We start from the raw sequence: 20,708 nt of genomic DNA, 5'->3' as shown, positions 1-20,708 counted from the left end.
GATTGGATCCTAGATCCTTTCTGTGGATTGCCTTCCCAGCACTTCCTAATGGACTGAAGCTGGGGTATAAGAAGGAAGAGTCAGTGGTGCACCCCTTATATCAGACTGCATAATGAGAAGGATGGAGTTGCCCTCAGTGGAGCAGCAGAGGACTCTGGAAAGGGCATATGAGAGAAGGGACATGACAGGCACTCAGCATAGACATTGAACTGAGATCTATCCTGGAAATGCAGGTGAGGCTGGCACATTGGCAGTAGGATAGAGGGCATCTCCATCCTTCTCCTTAGTCCAGCCTACTGATCTGGGATATTTGGTCTGTGGACAGGATTGAGTGTTTTGTAACAAGACAACCAGCCATCTTGGTGCCCAGCCAGATAGGGACTACTGAGGTCAGTGATCAGTGTCAGAGTGGGAGGGGTCTTAAATCCACATTTAAATGTGTTTTTCTCTTGAGGAGAAAAGGGATGTATATTGTCAATGACGAGACATGATGTTGAAAGATCATGTTGTTCTCTCTTCCAGGGGTACAGCCAGGTGGAAGATACAGGTAGTGAAGAATATCTCTCTGCTGCTCTCTGAAACTGTGCCCAGACCCATTTCTTACTTCTTGGAGCAAAGAATGGGATCCATGTTTTTATTACTTAAATATTTAAGTTTTATACAGAATGAGGAATCAAAGATGGCAGAATAGAGGAAGGCTGTACTTTCAGAATAGAAGCTCAGAATAGAAGCAGTAGGAGTGCTGTGTTTCATTGAAGTGGGTGCCTGAGGAAATTCACTAAAGTTCAATATTAGACAGCAAGAGACCCAAGAATTCAGGTATTTTGAATAAAGCAAGAAAGAGTACATTGGAGCCAAGCTAAGGAGAAGCCATTCAAATGAGGCAAGGGGTCAGGTTTCAGGGGGTTGAGTCTAGCTTCCTTATGTCTGCTGTCAGCAGGTTGATTGACATCTAGGAAGTCTGCACCCAAAGGCAGAGCAAGAGAAGGGGACACACAAAGTGTTTCCATAGAATATTCTATCCCAAACAGGGCAAAGGGATAATATCACAAAGGAACAGGTGAGCCTAGCTCAGTCCATGGGGCAACACACCTACATCTGAAGATGTGTCCTCAAACTTCCAGGACTGGGGCAATGTCCAGGTCACTATGAGATGTAGTGATGGTCAAAGCCTCTCCGCTCTGGGACAGAGAACACGAACCATTCAAAGTGACTTCCCACAAGTGTTGCTAAGAAAATAAAAAATAGAATCAAATTAAACATTAGAAATCAATCAAAATGGCAAGAATTCATACATATCTCTCTTCTCTTTATAGGAATTTAAGTGGTCACATCATCGATTGAAATATGGATGCTGTCACAAAGTGTTAAAAAAAATAAGACCTCATTGTATGGTATTTGTATGACCCTTGACACAGGCAAAATATTCAAAGGCTGAAGTGAAAGAATGGACAATTATATTCCATGTAAACAGAACCCTAAAGTAAGTAGGAGTAGCTATTCATATCCGACTTAGTAGACTTCAAGCCAAAATTACTCAGGAGAGAAAATCTATACTGGTAAAGAGAACAATCCAAAACCAAAAGAAATATTTATACTCTAAATGTCAGTGCACCTAATTACAAATAATAGATACTGCTTGACCTAAAGACTCAGACTGCCGCAGTATAATAATACTAGGTGGTTTCAACACAATTTTCACATAGATAGGGCATTCAGGTATAAACTCATAAAAGATTCTTCAGGCCTAAAAATTTATTCATATGTACCCAACAGATTTCTTTAGAATATTTCAGCCAACAACAATCAAATTCACATTACTTTTAGCTGCTCATGGAAGCTTCTCCAAAATGGATCATATATTGCATCAAATAACAAGTCTTAGCAAATAAAAATAATAATTCTTTTCATCTTATCAGATCATAATGTAATCAATACAAATCCACAGCAATAAAAACTATAGAAACTATATAAACACACTGAGATTGAGCAATACACTTTGGACATTTTAACAAGTGATAGAAAATATCAGGGGAGAACTTTTAAAAATCTTTACATCAACGGAAAAGAAATATATCACAATCTCTAGGAGACTAAGAAGGCAGCTGTCAGAGGAAAGTTTATGAGTATCAACATTAAAAAATCCCAAATAAGGAATCTCTACATTGAAAATTAACAACATTGAGGAAAAATATTGAGAAGCCAGTAAAAGATGAAAAGCTTTCCCATGTTCATGGATACACAGAATTAGTATTGCTAAAATGGCTGTATTACCAAAAGCAATCTACTGATTCAATGCAGTCCCCATCAAAATTCAATTATATTATTCATAGCAAACAAACAAACAAAAAAACTCCCACAAAAACAGTCCCAAAACTATTCTAAGAAAAAAAATTCTGGAAGCATCACAATACCTGTCTTCAAATTACACTCCACAGCTATAGTAACAAAAACTGCATGGTACTGAAATAAGAATAGTTGCATAGATCAATGCAACAGAATAGAATACAGAGAGACAAATCCAGACAGATGTTGTCTTTCATCTGATCTTTGACAAAGGCACCAAAAACATACATGAAAGAAATAACAGCCTTTTAAATAAATGGTGTTGGGAAAAACGAATATCCAAGGTAGAAGAATGAAACTACATTTCAATATCTCACCCAGCCCGAACGTCAATTTGAAATGGAAATAAGACCCAGGAATTACAACAAAAAACTTTGAAATTGCTAGAAGAAAGCAGGGTAAAACTCTTTCATATAAGCAAAGAGAATGACTTTCTCTATAGGATTCCTAAAGCTCAGGACATAATACCAAGAATTAGTAAAATGTATGGCATCAGAGTAAGAAGGTTCTGAACAGTAAAGGAAATTATTCAGACCATGAAGAGAGAGCCTACAGAATGAGAGAAAATCTTTGCCAGATACTCTTCCAACAAGATAAGTATTCAGAATATATAAAGAAATAAAAAAACAAAAACTAAAACAAAACAAAACAAAAAAAACCAAAACCCACCAATAAATGGTTAAATGAGCCAGGCTTGGTGGTACAAGACAGTAATCCCATGGCTATGATGCTGAGGCAGGATTGTGAGTTCAAACCCAGCCTCAGCAACTTATCAAGGTCCTAAGCAACACAGTGAGACCCTGTCTGTAAATAAAATATTTTAAAATGGGTGGGGATGAGGCTCAGTGCTTAAGTGTCTCTGGGTTCAATCTCTGGTACCACCCCCCCAAAAGCTAAATAAACTAAATAAACACTTCTTAAAGGAAGAAATACAAATGGCTTTTAAAAAATGTTCAACATCTTTTGCTACAGGGATTTGCATTCAGGAAAATAAAAATCAATACTACACTGAAATCTTGTCTTAATCTAGTAAGAATGATAGTCATCAAGAATACAAATAATAATAATACTGATGAGGTTGTGGAAAAAAGATTTATTCAGTGTCAGTGGGACTGTAAATTAGTACAACCACTATGGAAATCAGTATGGAGGCTGATTCAAAGGTCCAGGAATGGAACCAACATAATACTCAGTTATGCTACTCTTTATGATTTATCCAAAAGAATTAAAGGGAGCATACTGCAGTAACACATGCATATCACTGTTCATTACAGCACAATTCACAATAGACAAATTATGGAGCCATGCTAGATGCCTGCCAACAGATGAATGGATGAAGAAAATGTGGTATATACACAAAATGGTATTTTTTTTCAGCCACAAAGAAGAATGAATTATGCTATTTGCAGGGGAATGAATGGAACTTGAGAAGTTTGTTAAGTCAAAATGCCACACTCAGAAGGGATGGGAAAGTAATGGAATTAGAATGGAGACCAGTAGAGGAAGGAAAGTGACTAGTGGGAGAGTGGAGGTAAGAGAATGATGAGTTACTAAGAAATGAAATTGACCAAATTACATTGTGCACATATATGAATATGTAATAAGGAATACTACTCATTGTTTAACTGTACATTTTTAAAATGAAATTTTAAAATAATAAAGATTGCATTCAGGAAAATGCAAATCAAAACTGTATACACACACACACACACACACACACACATACACAAAAGCAAAATGCTGAAAGCTAATTTCATTTTGAGGAGGGCCACAGGGATTACTGCTCTCCAGACCCATTTCCCTCATTCCATTGTGGGATAGTGGTTCAATTTCCCCTAAATAGTCAGCATCCATCATTTCAGCCAGCACAGTAACTCTGTTGATTGGCTGTTGGTTTGGCCTAACTTTCAGTTCAATGTTTCTTGTGGTGGCAGTATTCCTGCCTGTGGATGTTAGAGCTCAAGCCAGCAAAACACAAGGTACTGGTACAGGAAGCATAAATTTTGCCAATAAGTCCCTATAGGCAAGAGAGCATGTGGCTACTTCATTTCCAATTTGATTCCTGGCCTGAGAGAAATAGCACTATATATTGGAAAATGATTCAGAGCATATTCAGGCTTATGGAGAACCTTGCCCTTGCCCTGCAAGGTAGTGCAAGCTTGTTAGTGCTGTAACTGACTTCAAAAAACCCTTCCACTAATCTACCAAGACCCCTGCTTCAGGATGGTGGGGAGCATGGTAAGACATTCATGAGCACCAACCCATTGCTTTACTTCTTTGGATGTGAAGTAACTTCCTTGATCAGAAGCAATGCTGTGTGGAACATCACGATAATGCCAAAGGTATTCTGTAACCCACAGACAAAATTTTGGCAAAAGCATCGCCTGTAGGGAAGGTAAATCCATAGAGGGTAATTGTCTATTCCAACAAGAAGAAAACACTGCTCCTTCAGGGATGGTAGCTGTCCAGTGTAATTGACTTGCCATAGATAGCTTCTATTCACCAAGGGAAATGATATTCCATATAGGGAATCAGAGTTGTTCCTGCTGCTAGCAGACTGACTACAACCAACTTGGCCTTCGAAAGCAAAAGTAAGTCCTTGTTGCTGAGCTCATGCAAAACCTCCAGCCATGGTACCATGACCACATATATCAGCAGCCCAGTAGGCAATAGGAAGAGTGACTGGGGAAAGAGGATGTCTGGAATCTATAAAATGATGTACCCCATCCACTTCACTGTTAAAATCTTCCTCTACTGAATTCACCCCTTTCCTCAAAGTTCCTTGTCACTAAATTACTATAATGTTCCTTCCAAATCCATTGGTCACAAGAATTGATATATAATTGCACATTTGGCCTTTTTCTCTAGAAGTCAAGTTAACAGCCCACTCTCCTGCTTCAAATTCTGCCTACTGGGAGGGTGCCATCCATCAGGATCATTTAGGGATGTACCAGGAACAGAATGCAGTATGGCAGCTGTACACTTGTGCATTCTGCCTGCATATCATGTAGAACCATCTGTCAATCAGGACCAGGATTTCTCTTTCTCTGTCACTTGGGCATAGGGATATGAGACCAAAGGTACAGATTGGGAGAGGAGGTAGTAGAGCAGCAGTGATAGGCATGGAATCTGGGGTACTTCTTCATGTATTTGACTTCTGCCTTCAGAGCCTGCTTAGGCCTGAACTCATATACACCACTAGCCTGTAACACTGGAGTGCTCCTATGTACACACAAGTTTACAACTTGTTGAGTCAGATAAATGTAGCACATGATGGACAGCTCAGATCATATGGTAACTTGGTTGCCAAGGTTAACTGTTCAGTCTCAGGGGCAGAGGCTGCTAGTGGAAAGCCAATTTCAATTTCTCAAATGGAAAGAAGTTACCTGTGGATATAGCAGGATTTTGCTCCAAAATCTTAAGGGACCTGCGCATCAATTCACATAGTGGGGCTAACAGAATTTCTAGACAGCAACCCTACCTGCCACTGGCACAGCCTGCATCTATTGTAGAGCTTTCTATTGTTCTGAGCCCAACTCAAAAGTAGGAGCTTTTCAGTTCACTCAGTAAATGGCCTAGAGTAGCACTGCTACATGAAGAATGTTCTGCCTCCAAAATTCAGAGACCTACTAGGCATTGTGCCTCCTTGATATTTATAGAAGGGGTCAGATGCAATGACTCCTCCCTCACTTTAGAAGGAATATCTTTCCATTACTCCTAACATTGGGTTTCTATTTTAACGAGGTAGAAGACCCTAAATTTTGTCAAATATATTTTTCCCCTGTAACATGCAAGTGTCTTACTACTTCTCAGTCCCTAGATCCAATCAGCATAATGTCATCAATACAGCAGAAAATCATGGCTTCTTCTGAAAGGGAAAGCAATTAAAACCCTAAGGGGATAGGTCAGAGAGTTTGTGCCTATAAATCGACCAACTCAGGGAGCTAAGGCAGGAGGATTGCAAGTTCAAGGTGAGCCTGGGCAATATAGCAAAACTAGTTGTCAAGAAAAAGATTCTTCTGAACCAAATTATGACACAGGTCTTAGGAGTTGATATCTTCTGGAATGAGATAGCAAATGTGCCCTCTTCACTAAAGAATCTCTGAAAGCAAAGAAGAAAACTCCTGTTCTTCCCAAATCCAAAGTCAAGGCTTTGAAGACCAGGAAAGCAGTACTGAAAGGCATCCAGAGACACAAAACAAATAAATACAAGGGTTGGAGGTGTAGCTCAGAGGTAGAATGCAGGCTTAGTATGTGTAAAGCCTGGGTTTAATCCCTAGCACCAAGAAAGAAAGATCCACCCATGACCCATCTTCCAATGGACCCTTCATTGCTGCTCTGGAGGTAGCCCAAATATCCTATCTGAGGTACATGCTCAACTGCTCTTAATTGTGTTGCTTTGGATGTTGCCAACAGAATGTGGATCATTTAAACTCCATCCAGCTGGATAATTCTAAATACAATTTTTTTCATCATAAAGGAGAGAGAGAGAGAGAGAGAGAGAGAGAGAGAGAGAGAGAGAGAGAGAGAATATGTATCTTCCTGTCCTTGAGAGCTGAAGACAAACTGCTAACGTAGGCATTATGGATGACAATGGAGATAAAGCCATTTTCCAATCAGGTGTGGTGGTATGCACCTGTAATTCTAGAAACTCATGAGGTTTGAGGCCAGCCTCAACAACTTAGCGATCCCTTGTGTCAAAATAAAAAATAAAAAGGGCTGGGCATGTAGCTCATTGGTAAATAGTCCTTGGGTTGATTATTTAGCATCCCCCCCAAAAAAAAGGTGTTTTCTAGGTTAACAGCTGCATATCAGTTTCCAGGGGATGTATTATTTTGCTCAAGCAATAAAACCACCTCTGACATAGTAGTTGTGATTGGAAGGTGCCCCTTGTTAAGATTAAAACAATCCACTGTGATTCTTCAAATTCCTCTTTCTGCAGCAGAGGTCAGACAGTTGAGTTCAATGGTATAGGGGTAGCAATCACTAATCTTTGTAGTCTATCCAGGAGTGCAGTATTATTTGTCTAGATAGAGGCATTTCTAGCAGCTTCTGCTAGAAGGTGGTGCCTTCCCACCACAACAGCCCCCTGTGGCTGAAATGGTTTACTGCATTATGCATTTAGGAACTGTGGGATAACCACAGAATGGGTTAACATTTTGGTCCACTTTGAAAAGAAACTGAGCTAAAACTCCATTGACTTTCTGATCTCTATAAATTCCTGTTTGGATCAGGGAGCCATAGTGATATTTAGTGTCTCTGGAAATGAGTGTCAATTTAGAGTCAATGTCCAATAGTAATAAAATATTTGATTATTTCCTTTTCCCCAATGCACAGTTTCCTTACTAATAGCACATAGGGTCCCTTGATGAAGGCTGGGAGTAAGATGAATTGTAGGAATTTTCAGTAGTGCACTGAAAGGGATCCTTCCTCGAGGAAGCTGACTTCCCTTCACTTTGGGGTTCTGGGTCTGTAAACTGGCTCAAGTCTGGCAGATGATGGAGGGACTGTGTCTGTGTTCTTATGAACCAAGGTAGATGTGTGTTCATTTGTCCCAGAAATGTTTATCTTATACACATGAAGTAAGAAATGAGTAGGCTTTGTAACTGTTTCACTTCTAGGAATATCAGGATAAGTGATATAAAGCTAATGCCATCAGGGCACCAGCCACACTACTCTGACTGTTGCTGTGGCTGGTGTCCATTACAGAAGCCATATCTACCTTAAGGCCTTTGGCTACTGAGTGCCACCACTTGTTGACCTTAGAATCCAATTATGCTCATTATATTTAAGTTTTCACATTCAGAGACTGCAGTTTGTACTGTGCACTTCTGGCCTCATGGAAGCAGAGGAGGTCACAAATTCTCCAAGATTCCACTTATAAAGTGTCTAAAGCAGTCACATTCTTAGAATCTGCAAACAGAATGCTGGTTGCCAGGGCAGAGGGTGGGGAGGTTTTGTTGAAAGGACATAGTTTCCATTTTGCAAGATGGAAAAATACTAAAGATCTGATATACACCATGTGCTTATAGTTTGAGAGTATGTTATTATCTATTTAAATATGATTTTAATCATGGGTACAGTGGTGCCCACCTGTAATCCCAGTGACTTGGGATGCTAAGGCAGAAGGATTGCAAGTTTAAAGTCAACCTCAACATCTTAAGGAGACCCTGTCTCAAAACAAAAACAAAAATACTACAGATGTTGCTCAGTGGTAAAGCATCCCTGAGTTGAATTCCCAGTACCCAGTACTGCCCCCCAAAATCATTTCAATGGTTAACTTGGAGTTTCTACAATAGAAACGTGAATCCTGATACTAATTTAGTTGTGTGTGTGCTTGCATGTTTGCTCCTGGGGATAGAGCCCAGGGATGCTCTCACTGATTATGTCTCCAGCCCACTGCCTCTCACTGTTTTCTTTTTCTTTATTTTTTTAATATTTTTTTAGTTGTTGATGGACTTTATTGTCTTTATTTTTATATGGTGCAGAGGATCGAACCCAGTGCCTCTTGCATGCTAGGCAAGCACGCTACCACTGAGCCACAAGCCCAGCCCTCTCCCTGGGTTTTTGAGACAGAATTACACTACTTTCCAAGCTTAGCTTCAAAATTGTGATCTTCCTGCCCTAGCCTTCCAAGTAGCTGGTATGGTGTTTCTTCTCTCACAGAGACTCTGAATCTGATTTTGGAGACTCTGAGAAGAGAAATGTCCCTAGGGATAAAAAGTCATATTCTTCAAAATGGAGTGTCTTCTTCCCCACCACTCTGCATGCTTTAGCTGGACTGATGGTGGAAGATGCTGGTGTCTGATTCACATACATTCTGGGTCGCTTACTCTCAATATCTCAGGCCATAAGCACCTGCCAGTCACTTTTTTTCCCCAGGCCAACTGACTCCTATTGCTCAGCATAAGGACACCTCAAAGTTCCAACCCTGTCCCATCCATCAATGTGATTCTCCAGTTCATCACATGAGGGCTCCAACTCTTCAGGGCAGATGTCCTCCATAGCATCACCCTGGAAGCTTGACGCAAGCTGCAAGGTGCTGTTATGGTTCCTCTTCACCATCTGTTGATGATTCAGGACTTGTGAGCTCCTGAGCTATGGGAGAAGGGAAAAGTCAGTGTTCAATTGACTGCAGAATATGACATTTATTCCTCAGGGCCTCTCTCTTCTCAGACTATCCAAAATCAGATTCAGAGTTTGAGTGAGAAAAGAAAATGTCCCCACTAGTTTTCCTCACCAGCCTCCTCTCCTAAATCCATCAGCAGCCTCACCTGCCTCAGTTTCCACCATGCATTACTCAAGGGAATGAAAGACCAAAGAAGTAAGGGACAAGATCCCAAAGTGAAGCCCAGTGCCTGCTCCTCTGCCCAACCATTCCTGACAGAATAGGGACCTGCCATAGAAGGCAGTTCCTTCTGCCAATCCTGGGCACAGGGTTCACACACAGGCCTTTACCCCCTTAATATCCAGGCCTCCTCTGTTGCAGGGGCAGGTGCTCACCCAGCAGGGTCTGCTCCAGCAGCAGCTCAGCATCCTTTCCTCTCAGCCCTGAGCCAGCAGCTCCTAACTGGAAAGCCCACCAGGAAGCCCAGGGGCACCAGCAGGCCCAGCCAGAAAAACATGCCTGCCCCCTGGTCTGCTGCTCACCTGACCTGAAGCAGCCCACACACAGCAGATGCAGAATCCCTGACCCCCAACACTTACTCAGGTCCCTAATCTGTACTTTACCCTCCTACGGCCTACCTGGCCCATCTGCCCCAGGAAATCAGCTGCTCCCCAAGGGCTCCTGCTTCCTGAGACTGCCTCACCTTCTTTCTCCCAGCCCTAGCAGGGACTCACACAGGCCACAACCCTAGAGGTGTAGCTCCATGGTAGAGCACCCCTGGGTAAATCCTCACTATTTCTAAAAGAAAAAAAAAGATGTACTGAAAATGGAAATATTTTTATTGGGTATGAATATTTAGAGAAGAAATTTGGAAATATGAACACCTAACCTTCACTCTTTTCTGCATATGTTCCAGTGAAATTGCAGGCTGTGGGGAGCCACTCTGAATGAACACACCTTCAAGTCCTGACACAGGGGGCTCTGACCAATTACTACATTTCTTAGTGACTTTCACATTGTCCCAGCTCAGATAGCAAGGCATGGCTTCAGGTGTAGGTGTACCACTGGGATTGAGTTACACTCACCTGCTCCCTTGTAATCCTACCCCTTATGCCTTTTTTTGGATAGAACTTTCCAAAAAACAGCATCCCCCCAAATAAAAGCCCACTTCTGAATGTGCTTGCCCTCTCTCTCACCAGCCTCTGTGACTTTCTCTTGCTCTCCTTTTGGGGAACTTGAGGCTGGGAGCTGGGAAAGTTGTCCTGAAGCTTGTGTAAAGGTATTTTGTGTCTGTGTTTTATTTTGTATCACCCCAAATTCACACGAGTGACCTTAGTTCACTGCCTGTGCTGGACAGGGGTGGCAGTAGGCAACTATTTTTTCCCACAGAGAACCAGAACTAGCTTTCACCCCACAGCAGAGGCTGCAGGTGAGAGCAGCAGAGAGCACTGAACCATCTGCCCTGGAGGGAGAGTTACCTGGACAGCTCCTGCTGGGGGGCAGGTTTCCCAGACCCAAGGAGCTAATCACTCACCACCCCCACTGCTGACCCCACAGAAGGGGCAGAAACAACAGAAAGATCCTCCAAACCAGTAACTAACTGTACATGCTTCAACTTCGTTTCCTATTGAAACACCAACTTCCTGTTTTCTCTTTTCCTGACTCCTCCAGCAACTGATTGGTGACAGGGGAATGGTTTTGACCATCCCTTACTCCAAATGCACAGGGGAATGACCATCTTATAAAGGGGAATAGCCAAGGGAGGGCAGGGTGAGCAGAGGCCATAGAGCACAGACTCAACACACCAACACACACAGTCCTAGGGGCGTGCCCTCTGGGGCTGGACAGGAAACCCTAAGTGTCACAGTCAGCTTTCACTACTTTAACAAAACACCTAAAGTAAAACATTCAGGAGGAAAGATTTACATTGGCTCAAGTTTCACCAATTTCATCCCAGGGTCCCTTGGCCCCATTGCTGTGGGCTAGTGATAGGGCAGAAAATAATGATGGCCAGCACATGACAGAGTGACACTCTTCACTTCATGGTGGCTATGTGGTGGCCAGGTGGCACAGAAGGAGAGAGCCAGGAGTCTGGGACAAGATGTTCTCTTCAAGGAATGCCTCTTCCAACTAGGCCCACCTGCTAAGGCTTTACAACTTCCAGTAGGACCAACACCTGGGGCCAAGCCTGCAACTCATGAGCCTTTGGGAGATATTCCACATAGAAACTCTAACACCAGGTAGGACAAAAACGGACCACAGCTGCCCCACAATGGCTGGTTTCTCTCCCCAGATGGTTGGAGGCATCTGCTTTTTCATTTTTCCATAACATCTGTGAAGCCACTCCTGATGGACGACCATTGTGGTGGGGCCTGGGATGGAGTACATGCCCTAGTGACCCAGTGGACACACACAGGAGACACCCCTGAAGAGTGACTGGAGATGCTGATAAGATAGAAGATAACTACATGTGCTGAAGACCCCTGGGCCTGCTCTACAAAGGCCTCCCAGGGGAAGCAGAGGCAGGGCACTGGTGCCACAGGCCTCATGGTTCTTCTTATTAGTTTGCACATGACAGGTGGAGAGACAGGAAAGAGGCAGGCAGACAGGAAGAAACCAGAGGCAATACCCTTTGTGGGATTCCTCTAGAGTTTCTAAAGAACACAAATCACAGATCCTTTTATACTTTGTCTGCCTGTTCCAGAAGTCTGGTCACCTCCACTGCCCTCTGTGCAGCATGAGGCATGAGGGACCCTTCAACCCAGAATGACCCTGCCATCTCCATCCACTGCCCACTTTTCTTACCTGAACCCTCTGCAGCTGAAATTGTCTCCCTCCTGTTGCTCCAAAGCACATAAAGGAGAAGAAGAAGAACAGCATCAACAGCAGCAACCACACCTAGAGAGGCTCGCCATCGGCTTTGAAGCAGCAGGGTCGACCCTGAAAACACACATACTACCATCTGGGTTCCAGAACCTCTAGATTTCCTCCCTTTCACCACCCGGGTCACTGACCTACCCAGTTGGGAACACCCAGGCTTACCACAGGGCACAGTGCCAGTACTCTCTTTCCCACTATGTCGCACATGGCAGGTAAATCTCTGCTCCTGTCCTTGAGGAATCCTGGTGGACACGCAGGTCTGGTAGGTCCCATTCCCATATGGCAAGAGACTCCCAGACTGCTGTGTGTCCTGGCTCAGTGGTTCCCCATCCTGAAGCCAAGTCAGAGAGATAATCCAGGGATAGAAACCAAAAGCCCGACATGTGGCGTTGATGGTGTCCTCCAAGGCCTCACCACAGGTAACAGTCACTACTGGGGACACTAGAGAAGAAAAAGCAGAAACAGTCAGCCATGTGATCCAGCCTTATTCCCCTTAATGGAGGCAGAGGGAACAGGGTTGGTTCTTTCTGCTGTTCTGTCTCTGACCAAAGTCCTCATTGACACCAGAGCTGCTGCAAATCTGCTCTCAGCCGAGGGCCTCAGTCCTCTGACTGGCAGGAGGATGGGCCTCGGGTTTGTGGCCTCACATTCTAACTTGCACATGTTGATGTGAGGAGGGGGTGTTATGGGGACTCCTTGTTTGTGAGGCCACAAGGGAGCTCTGCATGATAAGCAGGTTGGCAGGCAGGTGGGCAGAAGAGGGCTCAATTCCTGCCTAACCCCAGTTGCCTGAGGCTCAGGGTACTTCCTCGTTGTGGCCCAGACAGTCATAAATTGCCAAACCCTCCGGTCTTTATGCAGTGGTTTAAAAGGATGGGGAAATCAGAATACATCACCCTCACAGAGAACACATGCATCCCATAGTACAGAGAAGGCCCCTTATATTGAGGCTCTAGGGGAATGGGGGCTGGGGTACCTATTGTCTTATTGAAGGCTATCCAGGAGTTCAGATATCTCTGGAGTCTTCCACAAATTGTTCCTTGCACATGGGCCCATTGAGCCTTGCTTGGACTATCATCCGATTTCCAGTGCTTCTTGGCTTCCATAGCCAAAGTCTGAGCCGAGGAAGGGTGCACTGTCCAGCTGTGAGTCACAGGGTGAAAGGAGAGGAAGGGCTCCTCATCATAGTAGAAATCCCAGAAGCCCCTGGTGCGGTTGTTCTTTTGCATCTCACAGCCCCAAGACTACTGGAGGGAATGAGACCCTGCCCCCATCCACCAGTCACTTTAGCATCCCCTGGTGCCTCTGCCTTCCTTCCCACCAAGAGAAACTCCAGCCCACAGAGGATCCCAGCATGGCTCTCTCTCTCTTCAATGTCCCTGTGCTGAGCTCTATGGACCCCATGCTTGCCCTTCCCAGACAAATGCAGTGAGAAGAGAGGTCCCTGCTCTCTGCCCCCAGCCTTTCTGCAGAAAGACCCTTCCCCCCACCCACACTCACCTTCTTTCTGCCTCTGCAGACTGATGATAACTGCCAGAGTCATTCTGAGGTTTTGCCCACTCTCTGCCAAGTCTTGGGTCTCTGTGTTCCAGGTCTCGGCTCCCAGGACTGTCTTTGCCCACAGTGCCTGAGGCTCTGCCCTGTCTCTTTCACTGTCATAGTGCAGGAAGGGCTGATCATCCAAAAGACCCTCAGCAAAGAACTGTCTGTGCACTAAATGGTTCTGGGATCTCATTTTCAGGTTATAACGAAGACTGTGGGACCCTGTGAAAGAAGATACCACAGATGATTTTTTTCTTCCTGGAATCAAGAGCTCAAGAACATGTAAAACATAGTTTTGGCCTCCTGGTGAGATAACTAAAAGCAAAAATAGACCATTGGAATAGCATCAACCTAAAATATTCCTGCCTAGCAGAGAAGACAATTTATAGAGTGAAGAGACAACCCCTAGACTGGGAGAAAACAATCATAGGTCAGATAATGGTTTAATACACAAAATATACAAATAACCTTATATTTAACATGGGCAAAGAAGTCGAAGAGACATTCGTCAAAATATGATACATAAATGGCCAACAGATATGTGAGTGAATGCAAATGCCAATTAAAACCAAAAGGAAATATTGTGTTACACTTATTAGATTGGTCATTGTGAAGACACAAAGAGTGCTGGCAAGGAGGTGGAAAAAAGGGGTGTGCACCACTGGTGTTGTAATTTAGTAGTTATTTTGGAAAATAGCATGGAGGTTCCTCCCAAAACTAAAATTTTTGCTTTATCCAGCAATCCCACTACCTCATTCACACCAAAGGAATGGGAATCCAGGTTCCCTGGATTCCCTGCACTGCGTGTCCACTGCAGCATCAGTCACAACAGTTAAGATATAGCAGCAACCTAAGTGGCCTCCAATAGATGAGTGGATTTAAAAACTGTCTTAAACTACCTGGTGCACACCTAAAATCCCAGCTACTCAGGAAGCTGACACAAGAGGATTGCTTGAGCCTGGAGTTGGAGGCCACCCTGGGAAAAACAGCAGCCCACCCTCAAAAAGAACTCCCTCGACAAAAACCAAACCAAACCATTATGGGATATACACACAAAAGAATATCAATTAGCCTTTTTAACAAAAGGAAATTAAGGATGAAAATGTAGCTTAGGGAGAGAGGACTTGCCTAGCAGTCACTAAAGCCTCAGATTTTATCACCAGAAACTTCTTCTTCTTCAAAAAAAAAACAAAACAAAACAAAAAAAACAAAACAAAACAAAACAAAAGCTAGGAAAATTTGTCATTTGTGACAATGTGGGTGGAAAGTAGAGGACCCTAAGAGAAATTAAAAAAAAAAAACAACAACAAAAAACAGACAAATGAATGGACAGAGAAAGGAGAGACACTGGTAAAGGGCCACAAAGTTTCATTTGGATAAGAGGAAGAGTCTGGTGTTCTATAACACAACAAAGCTTCTCCGCTTAATGCTGTATATTTTAAAATAACGAGAAAAAAGATTTTAAATGTTCTGACCAAAATGAAACCATAAATATTTGAGGTGATGGATATGCTAATTACCCCAAAATGATTATTCTAAAATGCACCCATAACATTACATCTCAGAAATAGATTCAACTATTTGTCAACAGAAAAATTTTTGGAGAGGAAATCAAACTAAACATCATTAAAAAAAAAGTTGGGGCTCTGGAAAGTTTGGGTGAGGTACAGAGGCAGCAGTGGATAAAACCTCTTGTAGGAAATGGCCCCTAAGAATAGGAGGAAAGGACTGAGGTTGGGGAGACAGGGTATCTAGTGTGCAGGAAGCACAGACCTAGGATGCAGTGTCTACCTTAGAAATGGGTCTGAAAACACAGCAGGAGTAGGGGAGGTAAGGGGAAGCCAACAGGCTGAGGAGACCTGTTGGGTGACGGGGAAGGAGGCATAGCGATCTGGTGAAAACACAGGCATATTAGAAAATAGATAGCATATTAGGGTGAGAGGAGTACAAGGGGGTACAGCATCCTAGGGCGCAGGATTCCAAGGGACAATGTGGGTGGAAATGAAAAAAGCCCCAGCAAGAAGATCTTGACTCAGCAATCTTAGCTGGTCACTTCCCTCAGTCTGTGTTTGATGCAGCCACAGTCCTCACAGAGGCAGGAAGGGCTCTATGGGGCTGGGACGTCCCTACCAGCTCAGGGCCAGAAGAAAAAGGTCTCCTAACTGGGGACTCCAATGAGCTCAGCTGAAAACAAGCCTATGACTGCGAGGAGAGCAGGGGCTTCAGGAGCCCGAACTGTCCCAATACTGTTGGGAAGAGGTTCCCTGAGCCGCGGACCTCAAAGGGTCCTTCAATGTCTTTCAAAGGAGAAACTCAGCCTGCACCTTGGGAATCCAGAGGCGACCGAGGACCGGTATGTCCAAAAGGGAAGAGCAAGGCGCAGGGCTGGGGCAAGTAAGCACGGACTTAGGACGCGGGACGTCGGGGTGGCAAGGTGCTTAGAAAGCGAAACTGCGGGGCTGGGGATGTGGCTCTAGCGGTAGCGCGCTCGCCTGGCATGCGTGCGGCCCGGGTTCGATCCTCAGCACCACATACAAAGATGCTGTACCCGCCGATTACTAAATAATAAATACTTAAAAAAAAAGTAAAAAAAAAAAAAAGAAAAGAAAGCGAAACTGCATGTGGTGGCAATGACTCGCGTCAGGTCCAGCACCTCTCCCCACCAAACCAGACCGCTCGGGTTCCCGGGACTCTCACAGAAACCCGCCTGCCTCCCTGCAGTAGCCGGGCAGCTCCCGCACCTCCAGGAACCGCATAGAGCTCACTCACCAGCGGCAGCACACAGGGGTGCCCAAAAGGCAGTTGCTGCCAGGAGCAGCAGGACGCGACACAGCCCAATAGAGACCAAACTTGACATCCTCTTATCTGGTGAGCAGGATGGAACTCTAAGAGGGTTCCCTGAAGGCTGATCTTATAGTCCTCCTGGCCCCTCCCACAACCACTCACCCAATGAAAATGGACGCCTTGAACTTGAATGTAGATCTTCAGTCTATGCTTGATCAGAGCAGGTTTCCCAAGTGTAACCACTCCAGCATGAAAAAATTGTTCTTTCACCTGTCACCTCTAAAAAATGTTTTCTAAAAATAGAACTATAGCTATTCTTACTATTGCCTAAGGCTCTAGCTTGTGCTTTTTCTGTGAGTGGAAATGTCATGCACCAACAAAGTTTTGACAATTTCTTAGACTTATTTTCATTTGTAGTAAGTATTTGATTGAAATAATTTTTTTTTTAAAGCACAGAAGACATTGGCGTCCAGTCCCATTCTCAGAGTTTATTTTCATTAGTTACAGGGGCAGGGATGATGTTAAGTTGGAGATCCCTCGCTTTCCTGGTTCATCAGCTGATAGGTGGCATAAAGTGGACACCTCTACCTCCATAATCAAGTAAGCAAGTCCCCATCATAAATCCCCTCTTATTGACTCCCACCTGCTTCTATCTGATTCTGTTTCTCTGGAAACTAATATAAGCCTCCAGTAAGTGCTGGGTCACAGTTACTGTGAGCTGATCCCAAGCCCTTTCAATCTCCATGTTGTCTATGCACCTTCGAGGACTCACTTGGAGTGACAGCTCCAGCAAACTGTCTCATTCCACCCATACCCAAAGACTTTTCCTACCTTAATAATTACATGCTAGGGAGCATTTACATATGGCTCAAGGAGAGAAGAAGCCTCAGAGGAGGCCCTGAAGGTCTTAGGCTCCAGATGTTGGGCAGTGCCCAGGATCAAGGCCTAGCTGCCCCTCCCCCAGCAAGCCTCTTAGATTCTCATCTGTGCAAGATACTGCTACCCCGCCCCTCCCCCTTCAGACTGTTCTGCTCTGCCCAATGAACTTCTGCTTCTCTCCCCCTCTCTTCTTTGCATCTTTGAACTCATAAGAACGGGGGTGGCTTACTCCTCACCCACCTTAGGATTCACTGCTGAGTCCTGAAAAGCAACAGAAATCACTCAGTGGTGTCCTTTAAACCCAGGGCGGGTCTCATGCACTATTTCAGGACTTTGCAGCCACATTTACCCAGAAGATCACCTTTTACCCACGCGGGCTTAACTAAAATAAAACCTGTTGATTGATGTAAAAGCAGATTGAAGGTGCTTATGGGAGCCTGGAGGCAGGCAAGCTGCATTTGGGTTGGGGTTTTCAGACTGCTAGGCAGATACACCTGTGAGCTGTGAGAATGCAGACTCAGTGGCTGGCGGAAGGACATTCTGAAGTGTGAATCAAGATCTGAAATCCAGCATACTTCAACCAACATTGCCTGTATTTTGATGCGGTTGGGTACTGAAATGCTTCTTCCCTCCCACCCCCCACTTCCACAGGGGGCCAGGGGGTGCATCTTGGATTCTAGGATCAGAAACTGCTTCCTCTGGAGCAGGTCTAATCAGTACCATGATATTACAGCAGCAATGAGTATAACAAGAGTGTTGAGCTCCCTGCAATACTGCAATGAGCTGTGTAAATAGCTGTGAACTTAAGGTCAAATAGGAGATATGGATGCTTCTACCCTGATTTTCTGCTACTGTTCCTAAGTGGGAACAGAAAATGCCAATTTCTATAATAGGCAAATATGTATTTTATTATTTTTAACTTTCAGTTTAGCACTCTGCTTACTTTCTGTCTTTTATTGACATTTTAAAAGAGCTATTTTCTCTAACCCCCATATCTAAATATAGGGCTGTTTTTGTAATGACAGCACCTGTCAGTATAAGTTTCAGATAGCCTAGCCTTTTAAATACAGATGTGTCAGGATCTTTGAATAAAGGGTTTGCTTTATTCATTCATTCATTCATTACTTAGCCAAAGTACAAATTTTGAAGAGAAATTATATATTGAGCCAGACTTTACATAAAATAAAATGTGTCTATTTGAAATGTACAGTTGTTCATTGAATTTGGGCACTGACATACACTTGTATCACCACCACCATAAAGAAGATGAAGAATATTCTGATTATCCCCCAAAGAAACGTTGTGCAATAAAATTCTATGCAGCCATCAAAAGGAACAGAATAAGTTTTAATGCACGGCTGTAAAAAGAGGTGCCCAACAGTTTTGAGCTTTTTTTTTTTTTAAGTTAGGAAAATGCTAGATTTTAACGCCACTAGTGCAATTACATAATGTACATTTTTAATAGTGGGAAAACCTGGAAGATTTTGCCCCAAATTTGACAGTGTTACTTCTAGGAACAAGGAAAACTCAGTGCCTGTCACTTTTTCTGAAATGTTGGAATTGTGTCTTCTCATATAAACTTGGATTAGCAAGTTTATATGTAATATTTTGTGTCAGACAGAATATTACAGATTGAAAATACAATAAGCTAAACCACAGATTCAAATACTAATTTTTTAAAACAAAATATTAATTACAATCCATCACCAGGAAATCCCTTAAGATAAGCCTTCATATTTTCATAGCTTTAAATCTTCCCCAAACTGCTTTTAAAAGGGATACCAAGACCGACTTTCTAATTTAAAAAAGTTTCAAAACCCTTTGGGCAAGGTGGTTTTCTGTAAGGAATATAGCCAATCTGGGGAAGCCCTTGGACTCCACATAGTAGTGGGGATGGAAAGAACAGAAATCCTGTAGGACTCTATGGGCCCCCAGTGTGGGACTGTGATTGTGGCCTAGGGGAGAATACTCAGGCAGACGTAGAAATGGGGAGGGGGTGGGGAAAAATTTGCAAAATTCCCTCTTTCCTCTACTCTGTGTTTGCCTTGGAGGGGACCAAATGGACCTGGGGGAGTCTGCAGAAGCAGAAATCCAGGTCTATTGGAGGGGAAGCCAAGGTCCCCCAGAGTACTCGACTTTCTTCTCCAAGTTCTTAGTAGGAGCAGAGTGTAAAACTGTCATTTAGAAATTAGGAATCATATGACCCACTCTGGTTCATTTGCAGGAAAAAAAAAAGCCAAATGCTACCTGTAACTCTTCTGGCCAGTAGAAGGGTCAGTAACTCTTCCTTTCCCTCTGGTGCTAGTTAGAAGGCTCCAGCTCTAAGACTCTGGGCTCCAGCCCTGCAGTCCTGAGCAGGCCCCTCCTTCCTAAGCTTTCTGACCTCCTACCCAGCCCCACTTCCCGTGTCTACTTCCTCCTTTTCCCTTTCCAGACCAGCTCCTGAGGTCTCTCTACTTCTTCAAAAGCCTTCTCCTGGGCACAGAGACCTCCAAAGTCCAGGACAAAAGAGAGACAGTGACCACTGAGAGAAGCTCTGAAGGACACATGTGTTCCCCATCCTAGAAGGCTTCTCTCCACCCCCTGATCTGTGTGTGTGTGAGAGAGTATGTGCTTGTGCATAAATGGACAGTCAACCAGTACTTCACCTGGTATCTAGGAAACTTCCCACCTTGGCTCTCCTGCAGTGGTTCACGTTGTGTATACCTGAGCCTTTCCCTCAGAGGAGGGGCGATGATACTCATCAAATCAGCGGCCAACAGCTTGTGGGACTCTAAAAAAGGTGTTGGGGAGACCAGGCGGTCATTGTGGATGTCAAAGTCCATCAGAGAAATTCCACTAGGGCAGAATCTCCTTGTCACATTTACATTCAGGCAGTGGCTCAAATTGAACCAATGTTCAAAAACCTCCAAATCTTCATTCAGGTGATATCATGAAGTTGAATGGAAGTCTGTGAGGTCTAGAGTAAAAAGTACCTGTGTGTTTGTGTCTGCAGGCCAACAGTCCTTACATCTCAGGGCCCCTGGAAGGACTCTCTTCCTTCAGCAGTGCACAGTGAACCCAGTTCTGGAGTGGAATGTACCATCCCCTTAGATACGCAAGATTTTAACATTTACTCTGGGATTTGGTAGATTTTGGCTTAATCTTTAAATTCTTACCATCACTTTGT

At 43.8% G+C, this 20,708-nt stretch overlaps 1 protein-coding gene across 1 annotated transcript; it reads right to left on the bottom strand.

The window, feature by feature from the left end:
• Window positions 1-688: 688 nt before the first annotated feature.
• Window positions 689-13,977, bottom strand: LOC308648984 (MHC class I polypeptide-related sequence B-like). The gene is made up of 5 exons (XM_081294233.1): window positions 13,835-13,977; window positions 13,311-13,477; window positions 12,497-12,775; window positions 12,260-12,394; window positions 689-9,444 (listed from the first exon to the last, which is right to left on the bottom strand). Exons 2-5 carry the CDS (start codon window positions 13,438-13,440, stop codon window positions 9,392-9,394), a joined length of 597 nt encoding a protein of 198 aa, XP_081150359.1. The 5' UTR covers window positions 13,441-13,477; window positions 13,835-13,977; the 3' UTR covers window positions 689-9,391.
• Window positions 13,978-20,708: the final 6,731 nt, after the last annotated feature.

This window comes from Spermophilus citellus (assembly GCF_964194105.1).
Source record: "Spermophilus citellus genome assembly, chromosome: 5".
Lineage (NCBI taxonomy): Eukaryota > Metazoa > Chordata > Mammalia > Rodentia > Sciuridae > Spermophilus > Spermophilus citellus.
This window is presented reverse-complemented; position numbering and strand designations above follow the sequence as displayed.